Source organism: Ranitomeya variabilis, chromosome 2 (genome assembly GCF_051348905.1).
Source record: "Ranitomeya variabilis isolate aRanVar5 chromosome 2, aRanVar5.hap1, whole genome shotgun sequence".
Lineage (NCBI taxonomy): Eukaryota > Metazoa > Chordata > Amphibia > Anura > Dendrobatidae > Ranitomeya > Ranitomeya variabilis.
Genome location: NC_135233.1, coordinates 881,284,048 through 881,311,503, shown reverse-complemented (window position 1 = coordinate 881,311,503; position 27,456 = coordinate 881,284,048). Strand labels below are relative to the sequence as shown.

The window sequence follows — 27,456 nt, the reverse complement described above, 5'->3', positions numbered from 1 at the left end:
GATATTCTGGCCATGTTTAAGGAAGCATGTGGTACAGCATGTGTAGGATCCCTTACGGTAGAGGTGCTGGGTATAGGATCACTTAGTGTCTGTGAAGCGATCAGGCTGGGAGCCCCACATCATTTACTAAGTGGGCCTATGTAAATCCTCTTTTTCTCAGCCTCCATAGGTCCAACCCTGTGTCTCTGCCACGGTGTCGCTGATTGAGCAGTCCCGCCTGCAGCTAATAACTAGCTGAACCCAATGATTGGCTGCAGTGCTGTCCATTAATATGGTGTAAATCATAAGACCATTTTTTGGCTCAATTTATGCCAGAGTTCTGTCTCATTTAGCTTGATAAATGTTCCCCACTGTGGATATTTCCCACAGGTAAATTGACACATAATCCAGTTTTTATAATCTGAAGCATGTAAATGTAGTTGATTTCACCCTTGCGGTGACTATAGTGAAGTCCGGCAATAACCGTGATTTAGAAAAGCAATTCTAATGTGGTCCCCTGTAGCAGTATAACCATTTGTCTTTAGTAACTAGTGGGGCGGTTTAATTCTCTGTAGCCTGGCTTCATACCTACATGACCCTAAACGCCAGGTCACACTTCCCAAACCACAGAGTTCCGACAGCAGGCACTCAAAGTTTTTGGTTATAAAAGCACAGAAAAAAAAAAGCTCTAAAACGGCGGTGTGTGAACTGGTCTTTGTACCGTATGTTGCATTTATGAAGAATCTGCTTAGCATCTGCTAATGCCACTGTTGTTTCTTCTTTTTCTAGCAATATATAATGTTACATGACATGGTTGCAGCTCACAGTGTTGTCAGAGTGACCGTGTGTCATGCAAACAAAGGTACGTCATTTCCCAGGATTTCTCCCAGTTGCCGTACGCCGGGATGAAATTGATGGCATTGTTGACTTTCCAGCACCTGGTGTCGTTAGCTCCTTTTTGCGTTGGATAACGCTTGGGCCTGTAATTTGGCATCTTTTCTTAGAATTCTCTGTGGCGCCTTTCCTGGAAATGTGTGAATAAATTCTCAGCTTATTATATCACTTGTAAAGCTTGCCCCGACGCAGTCGTGCTTTGTCAGCACTTATTGGGCAGTGTGGGAGTGTTTCTGAACATACCGTATGGAAAAGAGAAATGGCGCAATCCTGTCCTCAGTTTATCTACAGTTCTTCAGGAAGAAGAATTGCAGCATTGCAGTGCACAGAACTGTAATTGGAGATGCCAGAGTCATTTCATATGGAACAAAGTATTTATTAAAACAGTATTACAAGAGCTAATTTTTTTTTTTTTTTCAAAACTATGGTATACATGCTCATTTGTGAAGGTTGTAAAGGTAGCCTTGTTGCCCTCTATATAGGGTTCACTTTTATTTGTTGCTAGAACATTGATGTCATGTGGCTTTTGTGGATGCATCAGTAATATTGTCTCTCTCTAATTCAGAAGTTGAAGAAATCATGTCTACTGATCTCGTACCTGGGGACATTATGCTAATCCCACCTAACGGGACCATTATGCCGTGTGATGCCGTCCTGATCAGTGGAACCTGCATCGTGAATGAAAGCATGTTAACAGGTAATGTTGTGGATGTGAAGGCTTCTCAATGGCGTTTGTGTGACACTCCCTAATTTGTATGGTTACTTTTAGGTGAAAGTGTGCCGGTGACAAAGACAAACTTGCCAGACCCATGTTCAGATTCCAGAGGAGTGGAGGATGAGAACTATAACACAGAAGTTCACAAACGTCACACTTTGTTTTGTGGGACCAATGTCATCCAGACCAGATTTTATGCTGGAGAGCCTGTCAAAGCCATAATTGTCCGGACAGGTATGGTGCCCATATGCTTTATCAGGGTTGTTCCTTTCTTCGTCCATGAACGCAGTTTGTTATAAAAAAACAAACAAACCGCACTACGGTCACTACGTGGGCCAGCCAGCAAGTCTCCGCTACTGCTCTCCATCTGGCTGATGTCATGCTGCAGTACGTCAGCCAATCGGTGAGCTCAGTGGGGTGAGTAGGGCGTTCTACACGGACAAAGCTCTGAGCTTGGTGATTGGCTGCTGCTCTTTGATGTCAGCGCGGCAGGCAGACACTGAGAGTAGCGGTGCAGACTCACCGGTGGACCTGGGAATGGTGAGTACAGTGCTTTTTTTGTTTTTCTTATAACAAACTGCACCTGGGGATCAAGAGTAACTGGAATGGAGACTATCCCGTCACTGAACATGGAGCATGTGTTAATAGCCTTCTGCTTATACTGGGAACTCTTATTATTCTGTATTTCTCCCTTCCTTGCTCCCATCTGTTATTGGAATGAAATGTTGATGCCTCGTCTTTTGTCTTCCAGGATTCAGCACATCTAAAGGACAGCTTATACGTTCCATACTCTATCCAAAGCCCACAGACTTCAAGCTTTACAGAGATGCCTACCTGTTCCTGCTGTGTCTCGTGGGGGTGGCTGGGATAGGGTTTCTGTACACTGTTGTAAATAGTATTTTAAATCAGGTAGGGGCATCTTTTGTCTCATTAACCCCCCCCCCCCCCACAACTTGTTGCTGATTTACAGTAACTCATTTATTATGTTTGTCCCTTTCTTCTAGGTCCCAGCCAGCACTATTGTAATCGAGTCACTTGACATTATAACCATCACAGTACCTCCCGCTCTTCCTGCGGCCATGACTGCTGGGATTGTGTATGCACAAAGGCGTCTGAAAAAACTTGGCATCTTCTGTATCAGTCCTCAGCGGATAAACATTTGTGGACAGCTAAACCTCGTATGCTTTGACAAGGTAATATCCTTCTTAGATTTATTTTCCTTTGCATAGAACAGCAGAACATTGGCTTAAAAAAGGCTTTAGGATTATTAATGTATGCAAGTATGATTTATTTTTCTTTGCTAGCAGTAGATTAGCTTCTAAAAACCCTTGAACCCAGCAGCCACATAAGCCCATCTCCTCAGATTTTCTATGTGTAAAAGGCCCTGTACTATCCAATTGTAACTTGCTCACAAGCTTTGAATAATAAGAATAATTTTTATTTTTATATAGCGCTAACCTCTTCCGCAGCTCTTTACAGTTTGCACACATTATCATCGCTGTCCCCATTGGGGCTCACTATCTAAATTCCCTATTAGTATGTCTTTAGAATGTGGGAGGAAACCGGAGAACCTGGAGAGAACATACAAACTCCTTGCAGATGTTGTCCTTAGTGGAATTTGAACCCAGGACGCCAGTGCTACAAGGCTGCAGTGCTAACCACTGAGCCACCATGCTGCCCGATAATGAGTTGGAGCCAATGCTACTTATTACACAGCCGCCTTTTTGTCTCTAATAGTACTTTTTTAGGTCCTTTTAATGATGCCGGATATTGGAAAATAAGTTATTACTGTGTGTGTGGAGGTGTTAAGGGCATTTACTAGCTGGTCTAACAGCACTGTGAAGGACTTTTAAACCCCCCCCCCATCCACTCTTGTTTTAACGTTTTCTCGACATAGCCTATAAGGGCTTGTTTTTGCAGAACTGGTTATTTTATGTTAACGACATCATGAAATGTATTTGGTAACACCAAAGAGATCACCCCATACAATTCCTTCTGACTTCTGCTGTACGATGCAGTATGGAAAAGGGTTAAATTTCTGATTCTGAAAGTAGATCATGCCATTCAAGGCTTTAATGCTAATCTACTTTTAAATAAGTACTGGGCAGAGACACCTATCACTATTACTGATTATAATTGCACAGCTCTCCTTAGGGTACTGTCACACAGTGCCATTTTCATCGCTACGACGGCACGATTCGTGACGTTCTAGCGATATCGTTACGATATCGTAGTGTCTGACACGCTACTGCGATCCGGAACCCCGCTGAGAATCGTACGTCGTAGCAGATCGTTTGAAACTTTCTTTCGTCGTCTAGTGTCCCGCTGTGGCGGCATGATTGCATCGTGTGACACAGGTTGTATACGATGTGCGCACAGTAACCAATGGCTTCTACATCGCAAATACGTCATGAAATTATCGCTCCAGCGCCGTGTATTGCAACGTGTGACCGCAGTCTACGACGCTGGAGCGATAATCATACGACGCTGCAACGTCACGAATCGTGCCGTCGTAGCGATGAAAATGGCACTGTGTGACGGTACCCTTACACAGTTTGTAATTAACCCCTTCCTGACATCAGACGTACTATCCCGTCGAGGTGGGGTGGGCCCGTATGACCACCGACGGGATAGTACGTCATACGCGATCGGCCGCGCTCACGGGGGGAGCGCGGCCGATCGCGGCCGGGTGTCAGCTGCATATCGCAGCTGACATCCGGCACTATGTGCCAGGAGCGGTCATGGACCGCCCCCGGCACATTAACCCCCGGCACACCGCGATCAAACATGATCGCAGTGTACCGGCGGTATAGGGAAGCATCGCGCAGGGAGGGGGCTCCCTGCGGGCTTCCCTGAGACCCCCGGAGCAACGCGATGTGATCGCGTTGCTGCGAGGGTCTCCTACCTCCTTCCTGGCTGCAGGTCCCGGATCCAAGATGGCCGCGGCATCCGGGTCCTGCAGGGAAGGAGGTGGCTTACCGAGTGTCTGCTCAGAGCAGACACTTGGTAAGCCTGCAGCCCTGCACAGCAGATCGTCGATCTGGCAGAGTGCTGTGCACACTGCCAGATCAATGATCTGTGATGTCCCCCCCGGGACAAAGTAAAAAAGTAAAAAAAAATGTTTTCCACATGTGTAAAATAAAAAAAAAATAAATTCCTAAATAAATAATAAAAAAAAAATATATATTATTCCCATAAATACATTTCTTTATCTAAATAAAAAAAACAAAACAATAAAAGTACACATATTTAGTATCGCCGCGTCCGTAACGACCCAACCTATAAAACTGCCCCACTAGTTAACTCCTTCAGTAAACACCGTAAGAAAAAAAAAAAAAAAACGAGGCAAAAAACAACGCTTTATTACCATACCGCCGAACAAAAAGTGGAATAACACGCGATCAAAAAGACTGATATAAATATCCATGGTACCGCTGAAAACGTCATCTTGTCCCGCAAAAAACAAGCCGCCATACAGCATCATCAGCAAAAAAATAAAAAAGTTATAGTCCTGAGAATAAAGCGATACCAAAATAATTATTTTTTCTATAAAATAGTTTTTAACGTATAAAAGCGCCAAAACATAAAAAAATGATATAAATGAGATATCGCTGTAATCGTACTGACCCGACGAATAAAACTGCTTTATCAATTTTACCAAACGCGGAACGGTATAAACGCCTCTCCCAAAAGAAATTCATGAATAGCAGGTTTTTGGTCATTCTCACAAAAATCGGAATAAAAAGCGATCAAAAACGGTCACGTGTCCGAAAATGTTACCAATAAAAACGTCAACTCGTCCCGCAAAAAACAAGACCTCACATGACTGTGGAGCAAAATGTGGAAAAATTATAGGTCTCAAAATGTGGAGACGCAAAAACTTTTTTGCTATAAAAAGCGTCGCTGGTTTCACACTTGCGTTTTTGTCTGCAGCGTTTTTTGCACAAAAAAACGCATGCGTTTTTTCCCTATATTTAACATTGAAAACGCATGCGGTTTTTTTGTACGCGTTTGGTCGCGTTTTCAAACGCATGCGGTTTTTTTCTGCATGCGTTCATTTTCAGAAATACAACCTGCAGTATTTTCTTGCGTTTTTAAGCACATGCGTTTGTTTGCGTTAAAAACGCATGCATTTTTATAGAAAAAAAACAGAAAACACACTGAAAAGCCACCCACCACCATCAAGGTGATAAAGGGATCCAAACCCTAACCCTAACTCTACCCCTAACCTCACCCCTAACCGTTTAATGAACATTTTCTGACAGTCATAGTGCCACGTATTTCAGTGCCACGTATTTCAGTGCCACGTATTTCAGTGCCACGTATTTCAGTGCCACGTATTTCAGTGCCACGTATTTCAGTGCCACGTATTTCAGTGCCATGTATTTCAGTGCCACGTATCACGTATTTCAGTGCCACGTATTTCAGTGCCACGTATCACGTATTTCAGTGCCACGTATCACGTATTTCAGTGCCACATATTTTAGTACCACGTATTTCAGTGCCACATATTTTAGTACCACGTATTTCAGTGCCACGTATTTCAGTGCCACGTATTTCAGTGCCACGTATTTCAGTGCCACGTATCACGTATTTCAGTGCCACGTGTTTCAGTGCCACGTATCACATATTTCAGTGCCACGTATTTCAGTGCCACGTATTTCAGTGCCACGTATTTCAGTGCCACGTATTTCAGTGCCACGTATTTCAGTGCCACGTATTTCAGTGCCACGTATTTCAGTCACGTTTAGGGTTAGGGGTAGGGTTAGGGCTAGGGTTGGAGGTAAAGTTAGGGTTGGGGCTAAAGTTAGGGTTTGGGGCTAAAGTTAGGGTTAGGGTTTGGATTACATTTACGTTTGGATTAGGGTTGGGATTAGAATTATGGGTGTGTCAGGGCTAGGGGTGTGGTTAGGGTTACCGTTGGGATTAGGGTTAGGGGTGTGTTTGGGTTAGGGTTTCAGGTAGAATTGGGGAGTTTCCACTGTCCAGGCACATCAGGGGCTCTCCAAGCGCGACATGGCGTCCAATCTCAATTCCAGCCAATTCTGCGTTGAAAAAGTAAAACAGTGCTCCTTCCCTTCCGAGCTCTCCCGTGCGCCCAAAAAGGGGTTTACCCCAACATATGTGTTATCAGCGTACTCGGGACAAATTGAACAACAACTTCTGGGGTCCAAGTTCTCTTGTTATCCTTAGGAAAATAAAAATTTGGGGGGCTAAAAATCATTTTTGTGGGAAAAAAAAGATGTTTTATTTTCACGGCTCTGCGTTATAAACTGTAGTGAAACACTTGGGGGTTCAAAGTTCTCACAACACATCTAGATAAGTTCCTTGGGAGGTCTAGTTTCCAATATGGGGTCACTTGTGGGGGGTTTGTACTGTTTGGGTACATCAGGGGCTCTGCAAATGCAACGTGACGCCTGCAGACCAATCCATTTAAGGCTGCATTCCAAATGGCGCTCCTTCCCTTCCAAGCTCTGTCATGCACCCAAACAGTGGTTCCCCCCCACATATGGGGTATCAGCGTACTCAGGACAAATTGGAAAACAAATTTTGGGGTCCAATTTATTCTGTTACCCTTGTAAAAATACAAAGCTGGGTGCTAAAAAAATCATTTTTGAGAAAAAAAATAAAAATTATTTTCACGGCTCTGCGTTATAATCTGTAGTGAAACACTTGGGGGTTCAAAGCTCTCAAAACACATCTAGATAAGTTCCTTAGGGGGTCTACTTTCCAAAATGGTGTCACTTGTAGGGAGTTTCAATGTTTAGGCACATCAGGGGCTCTCCAAACGCAACATGGCGTCCCATCTCAATTCCAGTCAATTTTGCATTGAAAAGTCAAATGGCGCTCCTTCCCTTCCAAGCTCTGCCATGCGCCCAAACAATGGTTTACACCCACATATGGGGTATCAGCGTACTCAGGACAAATTGCACAACATTTTTTGGGGTCCAATTTCTTCTCTTACCCTTGGGAAAATAAAAAATTGGGGGCGAAAAGATCATTTTTGTGAAAAAATATGATTTTTTATTTTTACGGCTCTGCATTATAAACTTCTGTGAAGCACTTGGTGGGTCAAAGTGCTCACCACACATCAAGATAAGTTCCTTAGGGGGTCTACTTTCCAAAATGGTGTCACTTGTAGGGGGTCTCAGTGTTTAGGCACATCAGGGGCTCTCCAAACGCAACATGGCGTCCCATCTCAATTCCAGTCAATTTTGCATTGAAAAGTCAAATGGCGCTCCTTCCCTTCCGAGCTCTGCCATACGCCCAAACAGTGGTTTACCCCCACATATGGGGTATCATCGTACTCAGGACAAATTGTACAACAACTTTGGGGGTCCATTTTCTCCTGTTACCCTTGGTAAAATAAAACAAATTGGAGCTGAAATAAATTTTGTGTGAAAAAAAGTTAAATGTTCATTTTTATTTAAACATTCCAAAAATTCCTGTGAAACACCTGAAGGGTTAATAAACTTCTTGAATGTGGTTTTGAGCACCTTGAGGGGTGCAGTTTTTAGAATGGTGTCACACTTGAGTATTTTCTATCATATAGACCCCTCAAAATGACTTCAAATGAGATGTGGTCCCTAAAAAAAAATGGTGTTGTAAAAATGAGAAATTGTTGGTCAACTTTTAACCCTTATAACTCCGTCACAAAAAAAAATTTTGGTTCCAAAATTGTACTGATGTAAAGTAGACATGTGGGAAATGTTACTTATTAAGTATTTTGCGTGACATATGTCTGTGATTTAAGGGCATAAAAATTCAAAGTTGGAAAATTGCAAAATTTTCAAAATTTTTGCCAAATTTCCATTTTTTTCACAAATAAACGCAAGTTATATCGAATAAATTTTACCACTAACATTAAGTACAATATGTCACGAGAAAACAATGTCAGAATCGCCAAGATCCGTCAAAGCGTTCCAGAGTTATAGCCTCATAAAGGGACAGTGGTCAGAATTGTAAAAATTGGCCCGGTCATTAACGTGCAAACCACCCTTGGGGGTGAAGGGGTTAAGTAGATCATAGTTCAGTCTGTGACTGTTTTCTTATAATCTTTTAGATTAGTTAGGAGAATATAAAAGGTAGGATAATCACACTGTTGAACAGCTGACAGAGCTGGTAGTGACTCTAGCTGATAATGTGGTGCTGTAATGATGCATTGTGGAATTAACAGTAAAAAACAGGAATAAAATGCAGGGTCAAATCTAGGAATCAAGATGGAGTCTAAAGTGAAGAAAACAGTGCTGAACTGCAAAAATGCAAGTACACCATATATAAGTGCAGAATGTGACCATCGGAGTGCAAGGATGGAAAAAATTCTTTGTACTGCTTCTTTAAGAAGTGAAAATTGGGCTCTGATTGCTGTGAACATCATGGACAGTTTTCTGAGTTATGAGAAATATGTTGACTTTAAAATGACAAGAATATGCTTAGCCAAAAAACTAGTATAACTAAGGCTTGGTATTTAATAAGCTTCTTGTGTTTTAGACTGGCACTCTCACTGAAGACGGTTTGGACCTCTGGGGAATCCAAAGAGTGGAGAATTCTCAGTAAGAGACGTTGATGACTTCATGTCTTTTATGTAACCACATTTGGCTTTGTTCTCCTGGATTAAATCCAACTTGTTTTTCTCATTGATGTCATTGCGGGGACACAGTACCACTGCCGCTAGCAGGCTGACACAAGGTAGAAGAAAAATGTGTTGGCTATGACCTTTCCTCAGTATCCTGTTAAGTTTCAGCTTAGTTGTGTGGGAGGCAGACACAACCTGCATCAGGTCTGCAGCATGTTTTGCCTTCTTTTGCCTTAAAGATTGCTCATTTTATTAGGTGGTATGGATGACTCCCACCTTGTTTCTGTTGAATACTAGGAAGGCCACCCTATTGGAAACTCCTTGTTCTTGTGCTCCCTAGCCAGCCCCATAGCAGATGTGACCTGACACCATAGGCGTTCCTGCAGCCTCTCAACCCCAGTTTCAAGACAGTTTGCGGGCTTCTCCTGCACTACTAGTGATCTGTTGGGGTCCCAGTGGATCAATCTCACGTCCTCTGTCATCCACCATATTTTGCATTTATTTGGCACCTAGACTTCCCCCAGCTTCTGCCAGAACTAGGCCACAATATTCCTTCTTTTCCTACAGAGCGTGTCTGCATGCTGACCATCCCCCTATCACACCTTGTTCTTTTTGGAGGGCAGCATCTTCCAAATGCCGTTTTTACAGTGGGAAAATGGTGTTCTGCCATACAAAAAGCTTCTCCCTAAGACACCTCAGGATCGCAGTCTGCTCTGCCTGTGCTACTTTTCATCATCGGTGTACACTGAATTAAACATCAGGACCTTTTTCTCTGGCTCCACTTCTAGGAGGAAGTTTTTCTGTTGGCGGCAATAGGTGTGTTTTCCTAGTTATATGCTCTGTTAGCCTGGCCCTCAAAGGAATGGAAGCATCTTGAAACTCATGCCCTTTTCCAATTTACCTAGGGTCCCCTTACCTTCAGAGGGATTGGATCTTCATGAAGTAGCATTTTGTGGTTATCTGACGTTGTGGTCTGCTCAATACAGAAGATTGATGCAATCTAAGGGACTAAAATTCTATTCTCTTATGAATAAGAGAATCCCCTCAGCCTCCACAGTGTCTAAGATCCTCTTCCCTTTAGGACCAAGTGGTTCTTCAATGGTCCACTAGTGCCATCACCTTGTGTTATTCGACATGGTGTCCTCCAGTGACCCGCTTGGTTACGGCAATTGACCCGTCTTCAATTCGGATTCCTTTTTTGCGCTAGGTTGGGTCACCAAGGTTCTCTGTGGTCCAAATTAGTTCCTGGGGTACTACTTCAATTTCATAATTTGTTTCCAAATGGTTAAGTCAAAAAATTTACTGTAAAAAGAAAAAAAAATTAACAATATCACTGAGAGAAAAAAGAAAGCAGTCACATTTGTAATATCATGTCCTGACACAAATGCACAAACAGGATGCAGCAGGTCCGCCAAGATAGAAGGAATAGAAGCAAGGAAAGCACAGGTACAAAATACTGAATACAAGCCACTTACTAACCCACCAAACATCCATGGGGCGGCTGTCTAGTATTTCAATTGCACACATGTCTGCGTAGGGTGTCGTTCACACCATTACGTGAGATGCACCTCTATACGTATAACAGCCTATTACTGACGCCCCTCCTATTACATCAGGTGGGCTATCAATTCCATATGTGCACCCACAGGCTAGACACCCCACTTTACCCAGCCACCACTGGAAAGAAATAGAGTTAAGTCAGACCCATTTCAGTTCTTCAAAGGCACTAAAATTTTCAGTAGGTCTACAGTTTTCCTGTAGTTTCATCACTGCAATTGGGAGAGCTCCCCTCTGTGGGCACCCGCACTGTGCATCTTCACTGCAGAAAAGGGTGCTATATATGATACATTTGTCTCCTATGAACAGCAGCAGACTAGTCTTCATAGAAGTGCTGTCACGACCTCATCAGACGCCTGCTGTAATTGGCAACAAATTGGCACTCTGCGATCGCTTGTAACAGCATACCCCCAGAGCACACGCTAAATGTTACTGTCAGAGATTCACAACGGCTTTCAAGAGGTCACCAGCAATGTGCTGAGCTTTGCTCCACTCACTACATTTAGAGCAGATGATGCTGGACTAACACAGCCATCATCTGCCAGGAATAATGCAGACTTCGCTTTTGAGCCTGTTTGAAAGAAGGGGACGCGACATGACATACCAGTACGTCATATGTTAAGGTCTGTAATCTCAGTTTGGCAAGGTTTATCCCTGCACACAAGTCTTATTTTCATTAAAGCATGAGCTATTGGGCTTCAATCCTATGATATGTTTCAATCTTAGAATCAATTCCTTCTCCAGCCTGGTTTGAACTTAGGTCAGTTCCTTGTTTCCTTGTCATTTTTTGATGACCACCATTATTTTCAGGGTCTCCATGCTAGCTTGGTTCTACTGCAGATTTACCCTTTTCTCCATTTTTAGCGGCGTTGTACTTTCTCTGCCATGGTTCTTTTTTCTTTTCATAAAGGTAATTATTTTGTTTCTGCCTTCCAGTTTTGTTAGTGCTTCCTGCACTGTCTGGATTGGTCTGGGTTATTGGAATATTCCTATTGGTTAAAAAAAAATCTCTCGGGCATGCCAAAGCTTTTGTGATCCCTGGCACACCCTGCTAGTTCTGTTCGTCTGCAAGATTTGATGTTATTTATTTATTTTACTCCCTTACATAGCTTTACAGACATTATCATCGCTGTACCCATTGGGGCTCACAATCTAGAATCACTATCAGTATGTCTTTGGAATGTGGGAGGAAACCGGAGAACCCGGAAGAAACCCACACAAACACGGGGAGAACATACAGACTCCTTGCAGATGTTGTCCTTGACGCTTTTATCACACTTGTTTGGTCTTCAATAGTGGATGCCTACAGATTCAGGGGTGGAGCTGCTCTTCTTCAGCTTTCCTTTCTTCTGATAGAGCCGTCAGACATCAAACTTCCATTCCTCAAGACGGCAGTCTTGCCATGTGAGCCAACACTTTTTTTTCTACCCATTGTCAGCTTCCTGGAGAAAGGTCTTCTAACCACACTGCAGTGTTTCACAATGTATTCAATGATGGGGTATTATGGTAATTGCAGAAATCCACAGCTGATTCTTGTATATCTACCCTGCATTTGCAGTGCTCAATACACTGGATCCATCACTGGATTAGCCCCATTGTCAGTAATGGGGTTACTCATCATCTTTTCCATGTTGACCGCTAGGAGCAACTTGCTTATTTCCACTGTGGCACCAAAATTTTTTGGACAATTTGCCCTGCATTTGTATAAAGTGGCAGAATACTCCATAAACAGAACGTGGGTCAAAATGTACATTGGAAAATGTTGGTTTTTCTATTTTTTTTTTTTTAGTGTATTTTCTGTGTGTAAAATTGTCTGCAATGAGCAAGAATGTTTTTCCTGTAAACTGTCCTTCACAGAACGTTCAGCTATTGTATGAAATTAATAGTCTTATGTGATCATTACATGTTGATGACTATTGAAACTGCTATCAAACTATTTGGAAAGTGCTCATTACTTTTTTTTTTTTCTTTCCTCATTTTAGTATCATATTTTAAGATCTTTATTTTTGGGGGATTTTCAGGTTCCTTTTGGCAGAGGAAAAAGCTTGCAGTGAGAGCTTGGTAAAATCTCAGTTTGTTGCCTGTATGGCAACATGTCATTCGCTCACAAAAATTGATGGAGTGATTTCAGGCGACCCCCTTGATTTAAAAATGTTTGAAGCCATAGGATGGGTAAGTGATGCTTCAACTTTCTCACTGTTTCGGCAGATATAACCAGGTGAGAAGCATTTGTGCAGGTTGTGTACGTATAATAAATAGATATCCCTTAATTGGGAGAACATTATACTTGTCTTATTCCATGGACATACCACAGGTTTTGAACTTTGTATTAACAGCACCAAAGACCTATACGATAATGTTAGTTCAAGTCACGAGAGCGGAGACTATGTACTAGAAAATACTCCTGCAATATGGTCATTTCATCCTTCCCGCAAACTGGAAAAGGAACAAATAATGCGCTATTAAAGGGTTTGTCTGGACTTGCGTCTGAAGTCACTCTACATAACTATAGGCTCCTGAATTCTGACAGCAAGCGGTGCGCACGCGATCAAGATATCCCCTGCTGTCTGTGAGGGCGGAGGGTGACTGCCGAAAATTAGCAGAATAGGCATATCATGGTTAATATCATATGTAGCAAAATCAAAGGGTAAATAATATATTTTTTTAATTGTTAAAAATAATATATTAACCACGTGCAGAGTGGTAGTAATTTAAAAAAAAATGTGATGGCTTCTTAAATTGTTGGGTATTCAGTTACAATGCTCCAAATGTCATGCAGAAGAATATCTCCTAAAAGATCAGGCTTTAAATCTGCCCATGGGTCTTGTGTTTTGCTCCCTAACTCACAATACTAGGAACAACAATCATGTGACTGACGAATACACGATTTGTCAGTTCCACCCACATTCCAAATAAACGTGCCCTGCTTCACTCCATACAAGTGAATTAAGAGAGGCTGAGCACGTCTAGTTGGCATGTGACCGCATGCATGCAAATTGTATACTTAGTCACATGACCACCGTCTTTCACTGGTAAAACCTGACTGCACACGGTCAGGATTAAAGTGTCATATAGAGTGACCACAGACTTAAAGGGAACCTGTCACCCCCAAAGTCGAAGATGAGTTAAGCCCACCAGCATCAGGGGCTTATTTACAGCATTCTGTAATGCTGTAGATAAGCCCCTGATGTATCCTGAAAGATGAGAAAAATGTTAGATTATACTCACCCAGGGGCGGTCCCTCTGTGGTACGGTCCGATGGGCATCGCGGTCTGGTCCGGGGCCTCCCATCTTCTTACGATGACGTCCTCTCCTTGTCTTCATGCTGCGGCTCCTCTTTGATCTTTCCCAAAGACAGTACACCTGCACCTGAGCCACAGCGTGAAGACAAGAAGAGGACGTCATCGTAAGAAGATGGGAGGCCCCGGACCGCGACGCCCACCGCAGCAGGACCGCCCCTGGGTGAGTATAATCTAACCTCTTTTTCTCATCTTTCAGGATACATCGGGGGCTTATCCACAGCATTACAGAATGCTGTAGATTAGCCCCTGATGCCAGTCTGCTTAGCTCATCTTTGATTTTGGGGGTGACAGGTTCCCTTTAAAAGAATGGACAACCCTTTTAATTTTCAATGTTGGGTGTAACCCTTTGAGGTATCTCCTATTCTGTGGATAATAACTTTCAGCTTTTTGATCAATGGGAGTATGACCACTGGAACTCTCACTGATTCTGAGAATGGCGCTCGGAAATTGCCCTTCAAAATAGAACAGTGGTCACTTTATTGCCTTTAGTGTTGACTTAGTTTGATGGGGGTCTCAGTGGTCTGATCCCTACAGATCAGTTTTTGCCTATTGCTAATAACATTGAATTTTGGCAATGACCCCTTAATGATCCTGCACTGTTCTTACACCGCTGGTCCCCATCCACCTGTATAATCTGACCCCACATTATTGCACCATCACTATGCTGATCCACCTTGGTGGCTGTTATTGGCTGTCACATTTCCGTCTTCATATACAGTGGATTATGAGAAAGTAGCACTAACATAAGGCAGTATATTGCAGCCTTACATTGTGAAATCATTACTCTAATACGTGTGTATTTCCTGCTTAGATTCTGGAAGAAGCCACGGAAGAAGAGACCGCCCTTCACAACAAGATGATGCCAACTGTTGTCAAACCTCCAAAACAGCCTGCCAGTGAGCCCAAGCCTGCCGACAGCGAGGAGATGGTACGGGGGCTTTCCTGTTTCTGCCCTGCCCTGTCCTGACATGGCAGGGTTTGGGTGCCATTGACGCCTGGAAATCTAAGGAAGGTTTCCATGTTCCCTGTAAATTTCACTGCAGATATTTTTTTTCCATTTTGGCACAATGACTTAAAGCTGCTAATTCCCACACATGTATCTATTGTTATCAGATTATCACATTTTTCATTCCTCTCAAAATGTCTTATTTTTTTTTTCCCCAGGAACTGTTCGAATTACAGGTAACTATTATCATGTTTTCACATTTACTGCTTTAAATAGAATGTCATTTTCCCCTCTCCCCTTGTTGGATTCCTGAGAAATTGGCATATAAATAATTATGCAAATGTGGCGTTAAGTGCTCTGAGCATGAGGGAGCACTTGCTGAGCTGTTGTTTCCCTGCCTAGCACCTAGTTTCAGTTCAGTTCCATAGGGAACCATTAAATGCATAGTGACAAAGCAGCATTGCAGTCTGTGGAGCTTCTGCGTTAGGCTGGATTCGAACATGACACTTGTTGTAGAAACTGCTCCGGAATTCTGCAATAATGTAAGGCACAATGTTGGCATTAGAGATCTGCCTCCGGTTCTCAGGCTATGTTTGTGCAGAGGTTTTTTGAGGCCTTCAGAAATCTGTTTTTTTATTTATTTTTTTTTCAAGCGGAAACCGCTCCAGAAAACTCACTTTTTGGAGGAGGTTTTCTTTTTTGTGAAACCTTCTTTGCAGCTTAATTTTTGAGTGGCTAGTTTGGTGTGGTTTCCGGCAAAATCCTCTTCAAAGAATTGACACTCGCTTTATTCACTTCTGTTTTTTCTTCCCACCAAGAGTAAAGGGGCATTCTTAAAGTTAAAAGTTTTCTCCTATCTACAGAAAAGCTGGGGGATGGACAGTCTTGGTCTGTATACTCTCTTGCTTCCTCCCCTGCCCAGGAGCTGTGGTATGATCAGACCATGTTCCTGCACAGTTAGACACGGCCATTACACAGTACACAGCAGGGGCACATTTATAAGATTAGCTCCGCACAGGAACATTTTTCTTAACACGTCTAATTGTGGAACTTATTATTATTCTAAGATTTAGTGATTAAAATGTACTTTGTATGTGAGAAAACTCCTTTTTTTCCAATGGAAATGACTAGGAAACGTTTTCCACCCCCCTCCCCATCCACTCTTAGTCTAAACATGCTGTGGATTTTTGGGCCTGGAGCATATCCGGTCTGCCATGTAAATGCTGCATGTTGTCCCTGTAGATGATATTTACTGCAGTGAGTGAAACCTGCCACTAAATTCTGCAAAATCCATCTCCATTCATGTGTGGCGATTTAGGCTGGGTTCACAGTGTGATTTCTGTGTTTGCCCATGTCCCCACAGAGAAAAACTGCACTGTCAGGTCGCTGGTAATGGCCCCCTCATTCAGTTCAGGGGTCTAGGCAATAACAGCAAGACTACATGCAGATGAGACACAATGTCTTTGAAAAATTTGGCTTGAAAACAAAAATAAGGTAATTTGTAAAAGGAATGAACAAACAAATGTTACAATGTCCACTTCATCCAATAGATGGCAGTATATTTATTTTTTCTTTTCCAAGATTTACAAATTAGCACATCTTAAAGGCCTTCATGTAAGGATCCAACCTTCATTCTATTATCTTTTTTTTAAATTATTTGTATGCGCAAAGAAATACATAGAAAAATATTAAAATTTGAGTCCTCAGTGGTTGATGCCTTTTAACCTCTTTATGCCATGGTGTTTTTTTTTTTTTTTTATCCTCCCCCTCGCGTGTTTTTTTGCGGGACAAGTTGCGGGACTTTTGAATGACCTCATTCATTCTATGACATAGTGTATTGGAAAACAGGAAAAATCTAAGTGCAGTGAAATTGCAAGAAAAAGCATTTTCACAATTTTGTATTTTTTTATTTAGCATATTCGCTATATGGTAAAACTGACCTGGTAATATGATTCTCCAGGTCAGTACGAGTACGCAGATACCAAAAATATATATGTGTGGGGTTTTTTTTTTGTTTGTTTTTTAAAGTTTATGGAAAAAAATGGGAAAAAATTGAAAGTTTGTAAGAATTTTTTTTGCTTTTGTGGTATTTATAGAGACCCTTAATGTTTGCAATTTTCAGGATCTCTGGCTGCGCGAGGGCTTCTTTTTTTGTGGACTTGAAGATATTTTTACTGATACCATTTTGGCGCAGAGTTGTTTTGATCACCTTTTATTGCATCTCATTCAATTTTTTTATTTTTGTTCTTGTTATGCCGTTTACCGATCAGATTAATTTATTTTATATTTTGATAGATTGGACTTTTAACAAAGTGACACTAAATGTGTTTTTTGTTTGTTTTCTTTGTAAGGGGACTTGATGCTGTGATCATGCGATCGCAGGGCTAGCGCATTGCTGTTTATAGAAAAAATCACAATCTCCTATTAATGCCAGCCACATGCCAGCTTTCACTGGATGGTCATAATGACAGGCACTGGGGTTTTCAGTAGACCCCCAGCTGTCACGACAACTCATTGGCGCACCCCAATCCTATCACGGGCGCACTGATGGGAGCGTAGAACACACGCTCCTGTTGGCAGGTGTTAAATGCCACTGTCAGAGATTGACTGCAGAGGTTAATTGGTTAACAGTGGCGTGCAGAGCTCCTCTATCTATCTATCTATCTATCTATCTATCTATCTATCTATCTATCCTCTATCTGTGTGTGTAAACATTATTCTTCAATGGAGTATGTAAATGAAGCGGTTGGACAAGAAATTACATCACAATTCTTTTTTTTTTTTAAATAGATCTTTATTTAGCTTACAAAAACACATTCAATCCACATGAAAATCCGCACCAAAAACGCATGAAATCTGCTCGGATTTTTACCTGCGTTTGCTGCCAAGAGATTCAGAATCTGCACAGAAAATTCCACGGCGTGCACATACCCTAATTCTTGAATTTTTGGAGGATTTACTTACTTTTTTTTGGCGTTGTTTTTATATTGAGATCTCCTGGCCTCAGTCTGAATTTTGCCACGTGCCAACTAATCTGTCCAAGTATTGGCCAAAATCTGCTATGCTGTGGTTATTAGTGCAGTTTTTTTCCTCTGCAAACTTTGGATGTGTGAACCTTTTTCAGGCTGCGAATTATCAGTTTATAAAATAAGTCATTCTTTGTTTCTAGTGGTAATTTACAGTCTGCAACATTTTGTTGTTTTCTTTCCTCCTAACGTATTAGATGGAGACCTTGATGTCCTCCAGCTGTGGAGTGCAGATTAGGCTCGTGGACTGATCTGCGATCACATCTGCAGCTTGAGTGTAAACTGTCCTTTACCGCTAAGCCAGTGTCCAAGATTTCTCTCATCGCTCTCGGAACCTTTTTTCTGTGAGGCTTATGTCCGGTTATAAGTAGCATTGTGATCTTACTGGTTACAGACCACAGGCGTGAGTGGGAGGCTGGTGACCTAATGGAATAAACATGCAGCTTTAGGAAAGGACCGATCCCTACATTAATAATGTGTATTAAATGGCCACATGGTAACCACACAATTTATGGACTATGGGAGTATGCTAATAAAAGGTTTATTTTAAGACCCATTACTAAGCAGTGAACTGAAAATCTGGACTGATTCCTTCTGGATGCTTAGCAATAACTTTTAATTCAGATGTTTCCATCATTTTCTTCGTTGAAGAACACTTGAAGTCTCAGTCGGACACATCACTGTCCTAAGGATGGGAGCATATCACAAGTGTTAGTCTTCCTTGCTTGTAATTGTGGAGCTACAATTATTTTTGTTCTCACATTCCAGATATAACATGTATCTAACTTTAATCTCTTGGCATGCAAGATTTAGTTTGAAATGGATCTGTCACCGGATGTCACAATGTAAACTGCTGCCCAAACAACGGTGTTTCAGAGAAAACATACTTTAAAAAACCAGCAGGGGTCAATGCATCTTGGAAGACTTGTCCAAGGGCGGCTCCCAGTAGTTTTTCACCGCCCCACTTCCCATGACTGACAGGTCTCTGTAATTGTGTGTCTAGGAGAGTAGGGTGGGATTAAGCCACTGGGGACCTACGTTGGACAAGTCGTCAGAAATGGCTGGTTTGCAAAGTACCGTATGTTAGCTCTGAAACAGCACAACATTTCAAGTAAAACATATGTGGTTGCATTAATGCCTGATTCATGCTGCCAGGGGTTTAGGCTGCATTAATCTCATGTCAGGTTCCCTTTAAATAGATTTCTTAGACTTGACTTTGAAAATCCATGATAGGTGACTGTATAGTTCTATTTGAAAGTTCTCTTGCCTAATAGTAAAGCTCCAGCTGGATTTCTAGAATGCTCATTATAATATTAGGAATATACAGCCTTTGTCATGGATTCTCAAAATAAGTACACCAGGCTCATCAGGCTTAAGAGAGCTGTTTTAATAATCTATACAGCCTGTATTGTGAAACCTGATGACTGATTTACTTTGACATTGGAGTGCCAAAAGTTCTCTCCTCATTCCGCCATGAACATGAATATTTTTCAGAGCACTGATGAATTTACAATGGTGAGAGGAGGGAAAACCTCTGCCAGATACCCCTGGCACCTTCTTGTCTTCCCTGTATTGCGACTTTAAACATCCTGCTATTTTGACACATCCTCTTAGATACTTAGTACTTTACTATGGTGCTGTGTTCTTGGGTTATGACCCTAAAACATGGATGTTGTGAATTATTGATTTGTTTTCCTCTGTTTCACCTACAGACCTCTTATGAAATTGGAATTGTACGACAGTTTCCCTTCTCGTCAGCTCTGCAGCGAATGGCAGTCGTTGCCAAAGTACTTGGAGAAAAACGCATGGATGCCTATGTGAAGGGGGCCCCAGAAGTGGTAGCTGGTCTATGCAGGCCAGAAACAGGTTAACAGCAATTTATTTAATGAGCAAAATGTTACACGGAAAGGCTTGATACGTAAAAATAGTGTGTGGATGACAGCATGGTGTTTTTTACATAAACAAACATGCAAGTACTGCAAGTTTTTTAGCAGGTGATTGGCCCGGATATCCACCATAAAGAAGTTATAATTTTAGATTTTTCCCATGTGGTTAATAAACCCAGTGTGACCAGGTTTCTGTGTGCTAAAACGGCTTTTAGTCAGCTGCGTGCTTTTTTTTTGTGTCACAACCATACCGTTCTCTAAAGTTTCGTGACAGTGTAGAACCACATAGAGTAGAAATACTATCAAAATGATCCTTCTTGGAAGTTCAGTTTGATGGCTTGGTGTTCTAGGGCCTCCACTAATTTCTGGAACTGACAGTTTTGTTCCTTATGAAGCCTGAGCAGTGCCAACGCAATATGTAAGAAAAGTTTCTAAACAAAATTTTCATCTTCAATTTCCCTTCGAATAAATTGTCAGATTTCCAATAACTTGAAGTCTGAGTGCCAAAGGAGGTAAAGCATTGTGTAGAGATCATTCATTGTTGGAAAACGTACAGTGAAGGAAATAAGTATTTGATCCCTTGCTGATTTTGTAAGTGTGCCCACTGACAAAGACATAAACAGTGTGTAATTTTAAGGGTAGGTTAATTTTAATATTGAGAGACAGAATATCAAAAATAAAATCCAGAAAATCACATTGTATAAATTATATAAATTTATTTGAATTTTGCAGTGAGAAATAAGTATTTGATCCCTCTGGCAAACAAGGCTTAATACTTGGTGGCAAAACCCTTGTTGACAAGCACAGCAGTCAGATGTTTTTTGTAGTTGGTTTGCACACGTCAGGAGGAATTTTGATCCACTCCTCTTTTGCAGATCATCTCTAAATCATTAAGATTTTGAGGCTGTCGCTTGGTAACTCGGAGCTTCAACTCCATAAAATTTCCGTGGGATTAAGGTCAGGAGACTGGCTAGGCCACTCAATGACCTTAATGTGTTTCTTTTTGAGCCACTCCTTTGTTGCCTTGACTGTGTTTTGGGTGATTGTCTTGGTGGAAGACCCAGCCTCGACCCATTTTTAATGTCCTGGCAAAGGGAAGGAGGTTGTCACTCAGGAATTACGGTACATGGCTCCATCAATTCTCACATTGATACGGTGAAGTAGTCCTGTGCCCTTAGCAGAGAAACCACCAAAACATAATGTGTCCACCTCCATGCTTGACAGTGGGGACGGTGTTCTTTGGGTCATAGTTGAGTTAATGCCAAAGACCTCAATTTTTGTCTCATCTGACCACAGCACCTACTCCCAACCACTTACAGAATCATCCAGGTGTTCATTGGCAAACTTCAGACAGGCCTGCACATGTGTCTTTTTGAGCAGGGGGAACTTGCGGGCACTGCAGGATTTTACACCTTTACTGTGTAATGTGTTACCAATGGTTTTCTTGGTGACTGTGACCTCAGCTGCCTTGAGATCATTAACAAGTTCCCCCCTTCCTCATGATGAAGGATACTCTATAAGGTGAGATTTTGCTTGGTGCCCCAGATCGATGTCGATCAACAGTTATTTTTCATTTCTTCCATTTTCTTATTATTGCACCAAAAGTTATCTCCTTCTCACCCAGCATCTTACTTATGGTTTTGTAGCCCATTCCAGCTTTGTGCAGGTCTATGACCTTGTCCCTGAAATCATTATAAAGCTCTTTGGTTTTGCCCATGTTGTAGAGGTGAGTCTGACTGATTAATTGAGTCTGTGGATAGGAGTGTTTTATAAAGCTGACTATGTAAGAAAGCTGTCTTTAATGCAGGTAACAAGTAGATTGGGAGCGTCTAACTGGTCTGTAGGAGCCAGAACTCTTAGGCTATGTGCACACGTTGCGGATTAGGCTTAGGAATTTCTGGTGCGGATTCTGCATCTCTTCGCAGAAAACGCAGGTGCGGATTTGACATGTTTTTTGTGCGGTTTTGCTGCGGATTTTGTGCTGATTGGATTTTGTGCTGATTTTTTTGCGGATTTACTGCGTTTTTTACCCCGTGGATTTCTATAATGGAATGGGTACAAAAACGCTGCAGATCCGCAAAAAAGAAGTGATATGCTACTTCTTTTAATCCGCATCGTTTCCGCGTGGAATTTTCCGCACCATTAGCACAGCATTTTTTTTCCTTTGATTTACATTGTACTGTAAATCGCTTGCGGATCTGCAGCTTTTCTGCACTGCAAAAAACGTTGAGGATCCGCAGGAAATCCGCAACGTGTGCACATACCTTTAATGGTTAGTAGGGGATCAAATACTTATTTCTCACTGCAAAATGCAAATTATATAATTTATACAATGTGATTTTCTGGATTTTATTTTTGATATTCTTTCTCTCAATATTAAAATTAACCTACCCTTAAAATTGTAGACTGTCCATGTCTTTGACAGTGGGCAAACTTACAAAATCAGCAAGGGATCAAATACTTATTTCCCCCACTGAGGTCGAAGCTCATACACCAAGGTGTTCTTATTTCTTACACGTGAATGGGTGTGAAATATAACGTCCCCATTATTATATATTGGGTTTTTTCCTGACATGTCACTTGTGTAACAGTAATAATTTTGTAATCCTTTTTTTCCCCTTTGAGTTATCACTTGCAATGAATACTTGTGTAATAGATCAGTGTTTCCCAAACTCCAGTCCTCAGGGCCCCCAACAGATCATGTTCGCAGGATTTTCTTAGTATTGCCCATGTGATGGAAGTATCCATCAAGGCATCAGGAATTCTCTCACCTATGCAACTCTATGGGAATCCTGAAAACTTTTGGTTTGGGAACCGCTGATCAAGAGTAAAATGTTTGCCCACTAAGTTATGGGACAGGAATCCATAATAAAGATACCGAATGTCATACGTTTCCTTCCAACATTTCTTTTTTTTATCATACGTTTTTCCAGTAACTAGTACATGCCCACATGATTCTCTTTTTCTTGCAGTACCTTCTGACTTTGCCATTGTTTTAGAAGACTACACCAAGCAGGGATACCGTGTCATTGCACTTGCACACAGAAAATTAGAATCAAAAATTTCATGGCACAAAGTACAAAACATTCGTAGGTATGAAGAGTTTGTGTTCATTGCTTTGCAGAATTGTACCAGTATGTATCTTGGATAGTGTTTGTATTTTAAAAGGTTTACATTAATGATCGTTGGGCTTCTTTCACACTTCAGTCTTTTGGCGTCAGTTTGAAACCATTTTCCTCAAATAGCGGATCCGCCATTTTTTTTTTTTTGCGGATCCGCTATTTTCCCATAGACATGCATTAGCGACGGATTGTGGCGGATGGTCGTCCGTTCCATCCGCCATGCGACGGATCCGTCGAAATTTGGCGGACGTTGTCTAGACATTGATGGACATTAGAACGTTTTTTTGTCTGCGCCGAAATGGCGGTTCGCGACGGATCCATCGCGTCCGCCATTCCATAGAATGGCCGCCTATGGGCGACGGATCCGTCGCGACCGTCATTTCGCTTTTTCAATTGCGCATACTCCAAAAAGTAGATACTTTTCCCAGACAACCCCCCAAGTAACGGATCCGTCAAAAAAACGGATCCGTTAGAACCGTTTTCTCAACAATTGTGACGGAACCGTCGATCCGTCACTATGTCGGAGCAGACTGACGCCAAACAACTGAAGTGTGAAAGAAGCCTTAGGCTTCTTTCACACTTCAGTCTTTTGGCGTCCGTTTGAATCCGCCGTTTTCATCAAATAGCGGATCCACCATTTTTGTTTTGGCGGATCCGCTATTTTCCCATAGACTTGCATTAGTGACGGATGGTCGTCCGTTCCATCCGCCATGTGACGGATCCGTCGAAATTTGACGGACGTTATCTAGACAGAGACGGACACTATAACGTTTTTTGTCTGCGCCGAAATGGCGGTTCGCGACGGATCCGTCGCGTCCGCCATTCCATAGAATGGCCGCCTATGATCCGTCGCGACCATCATTTCGGCGGATCCGTCGCCCCAATCCGCTTTTTCAATTGCGCATGCTGCAAAAAGTAGATACTTTTCCCAGACAACCCCCAAGTAAGGGATCCGTCAAAAAAACAAACGGATCCGTTAGAACCGTTTTCTCAACGATTGTGACGGATCCGTCACTGTCGGAGCAGACTGACGCCAAACAACTGAAGTCTGAAAGAAGCCTTACCAGTAAACCATTAATGTATAATAATCTGTAGTCTTTATAGTCAAGCTTCACTTAAAATCACTAGCAGAGTACATGTAGTATTCTTTTTTAATGCAGTGTGACTTGCAGCTTTGTCCCAGCTGGCTGATCTCTGGGGCTTTCGTGCTTCGGAAGCCTTTTTGGGATTTTAAACATTCTCTGCACATGGACAAGATGTTTGCATCCAGTGCTAATAACGCCAGTGTCGTCCTTTCCATCCCAGATCAATTAGGGCCCCCAAAGTCATTATGTCAGGTCCAAATAATAAAACTGATTCTGGGAAAGTGGAGAAAGTACATTGTACAATTTAGCATGGTAGCGCAAAATGATTCACATGTATGGCAAAAAAAATCAAAACGCCAGATTTCTTTTTTCGCTCACTGATCCTCTCTTAAAGCTAAAAAAGAATAAAATAATTCAAAACATTGTATGTACCCCAAATTAGTATCAATAAAACTGTAAGATCCACATCCAAAAACAAAACAAAAACGCACAGCTCAATTGTGAAAAATGGCCACAAAAGAAAATCGTGTTTCTAGATTGTTTTTACGATACATTGAATGTTGTAAAAACCAAACCCATCACTTTTTTTCTATACATGTTGTGGTAAAGTACATGGTGTCATTCTAAGCTACAACCTGTCCTTTAAAAATATAAATAAAAAAGACAAACCCTCACATGGCTATGTCAGCCAAAATGGCTGGAGGAAGATGGAAAAAATTGCGAGTATAAAAACTAAAATTGGCTAGTCTAAGGATTAATTTCTGAAACCTTTTCTGCAGGGATGCCATTGAAAACAACATGACGTTTTTGGGTCTGATCATTATGCAAAACAAGCTGAAACCAGAAACTCCAGCTGTTCTTGAAGACCTGCGCAAAGCCAATATCCGTATGGTCATGGTCACAGGTGAGCCGAGCAAATGCAGAATGAAAACGTTCCACCAGAGTATATTAAACCACTTGCATTAGTGATTTGGAAAAGTCGCACATTTTGATACATAGTTGCTCAAATAATGTAATTAACTTTTCTTTTTTTTTTATTTTATTTATTTTTTTTATGCGAAGGGTGTCTGGGGTAAGGCTGGAGAGGGTGAAGTGATTTTTGGTTCAACCAATTTTAAATTTTTTTGTCACGCGAAAGAAATTAGCTGAAACTTGAGCACAAATCTAGGCCAGCTCATGACAGCCTTAGATGTAAACTTCTGGGACCACCTAAAGCACACACAAGTTGTGAGGTGTCTGCCCCTTAATAAATTTGGTGTGTTATACTCCAGCTTTAAGTTTAAACTGTTATATAAAGCCCTTCTTTTAGCAACAATTTTTGGGGGTTTCAAATAGTATTCTTATGTGGATCTGTTTCTACAGGAGACAACATGTTAACTGCGATTTCTGTTGCCCGAGACTGCGGAATGATCCTACCTCATGATAAAGTTATTGTAGCTGAAGCACTACCTCCTAAAGATGGCCAAGCTGCCAAGATTAACTGGCACTATGCAGACACCATGCCAAGGAACAATCTGAATGCAATAAACCAAGAGGTTAGTGTTTTAATCAGAAGGATTAATAGCATATGTTTCCCCACATCTTAAGCTGATACATTGTAAAGACACATAATAAAAATACTCCATCAAATATTAATAATTATACCAATTATATCATATATTAAAGCAAAAAAGAAAATTGAAAATGACAGTCACAAATGTCGCCAAAAAACCATGATGTAAATACAAAAATGAGAAGACCATGAAAAAATGTAATGAAAACATGGAAATATAGAAATGACAAGAATTTTGAATGCTACAAAGTTAAATTACAAAAATATAATTAATGCACGTTAATATAGTATATAATAAATTGTATATTTCAGGGCAAAATATAATGTGCAAGTGCAAAACCACAATGGTAATTGAAGACTAATCTCATGGGTCAATGATGCAGACTGAAATACACATAAATATGGGTATAACTATGTAATCTATCTGGCGATCTAATATATGTTTCAGTGCAAAAGTAAAGTGCAAGTGCAATAGTAATTTCATAAAGAGTATGGATATAATCCCATGGGTACCAATATAGACAGAGACCTGTAAAAAAAAAATAAATCAAAACCATCGTTCCAGACCTGTGATTATATTAAATGGCGACTTCCCACTTCCCCTGCCATACACCCCAATGTGCGTTTCACAAGTTGCTTCCTCTGAAAGTGACCAAGAGGGGAGAACAGAAAGGCTTTATATAGGGGCACTCTTGGCATTCTCTTGATGAGCTTGAAGAAGTAGTCACCGGGAATGGTTTTCACTTCACAGGTGTGCCCTGTCAGGTTTAATAAGTGGGATTTCTTGCCTTATAAATGGGGTTGAGACCATCAGTTGTGTTGTGCAGAAGTCTGCTGGATACACAGCTGATAGTCCTACTGAATAGACTGTTAGCTGCTTTTTTCTTGCCATAATACAAATTCTAAGTAACGAAAAACAAACGAGTGGCCATCATTACTTTAAGAAATGAAGGTCAGTCAGTCCGAAAAATTGGGCAAACTTTGAAAGTGTCCCCAAGTGCAGTGGCAAAAACCATCAAGCGCTACAAGAAACTGGCTCACATGAGGACCGCCCCAGGAAAGGAAGACCAAGAGTCACCTCTGCTTCTGAGGATAAGTTTACCTGAGTCACCAGCCACAGAAATCGCAGGTGAACAGCAGCTCAGATTAGAGACCAGGTCAATGCCACACAGAGTTCTAGCAGCAGACACATCTCTACAACAACTGTTAAGAGGAGACTTTGCGCAGCAGGCCTTCATGGTAAAATAGCTGCTAGGAAACCACTGCTAAGGACAGGCAACAAGCAGAAGAGACTTGTTTGGGCTAAAGATCGCAAGGAATGGACATTAGACCAGTGGAAATCTGTGGTTTGGTCTGATGAGTCCACATTTGAGATCTTTGGTTCCAGCCACCGTGTCTTTGTGTGACGTAGAAAAGGTGAACGGATGGACTCTACATGCCTGGTTCCCACCGTGAAGCATGGAAGAGGAGGTGTGATGGTGTGGGGGTGCTTTGCTGGTGACACTGTTGGGGATTTATTCAAAATTGAAGGCATACTGAACCAGCATCTTGCAGCGGCATGCTATTCCATCCGGTTTGCGTTTAGTTGGACCATCATTTATTTTTCAACAGGACAATGACCCCAAACACACCTCCAGGCTGTGTAAGGGCTATTTGACCAAGGAGGAGAGGGATGGGGTGCTACGCCAGATGACCTGGCCTCCACAGTCACCAGACCTAAACCCAATCGAGATGGTTTGGGGTGAGCTGCACCGCAGAGTGAAGGCAAAAGGGCCAACAAGTGCTAAGCATCTCTGGGAACTCCTTCAAGATTGTT

The 27,456-nt window shown here is 41.7% G+C and overlaps 1 protein-coding gene across 2 annotated transcripts in view; it reads left to right on the top strand.

Annotated features, from left to right (window-relative positions):
* ATP13A3 (ATPase 13A3) overlaps positions 1 to 27,456 on the top strand; it is a 182,141-nt gene that overhangs the window by 107,600 nt on the left and 47,085 nt on the right. For both annotated transcript variants that reach the window (XM_077290356.1, XM_077290355.1), the window contains exons 9-21: positions 769 to 841; positions 1,439 to 1,570; positions 1,643 to 1,822; positions 2,340 to 2,497; positions 2,593 to 2,781; positions 9,080 to 9,141; positions 12,743 to 12,893; positions 14,835 to 14,951; positions 15,188 to 15,205; positions 19,708 to 19,861; positions 22,854 to 22,974; positions 24,868 to 24,992; positions 25,451 to 25,623. In XM_077290356.1, the coding sequence (XP_077146471.1) occupies positions 769 to 841; positions 1,439 to 1,570; positions 1,643 to 1,822; positions 2,340 to 2,497; positions 2,593 to 2,781; positions 9,080 to 9,141; positions 12,743 to 12,893; positions 14,835 to 14,951; positions 15,188 to 15,205; positions 19,708 to 19,861; positions 22,854 to 22,974; positions 24,868 to 24,992; positions 25,451 to 25,623 (1,653 nt within the window). The remainder of the gene's footprint in view (positions 1 to 768; positions 842 to 1,438; positions 1,571 to 1,642; positions 1,823 to 2,339; positions 2,498 to 2,592; positions 2,782 to 9,079; positions 9,142 to 12,742; positions 12,894 to 14,834; positions 14,952 to 15,187; positions 15,206 to 19,707; positions 19,862 to 22,853; positions 22,975 to 24,867; positions 24,993 to 25,450; positions 25,624 to 27,456) is intronic.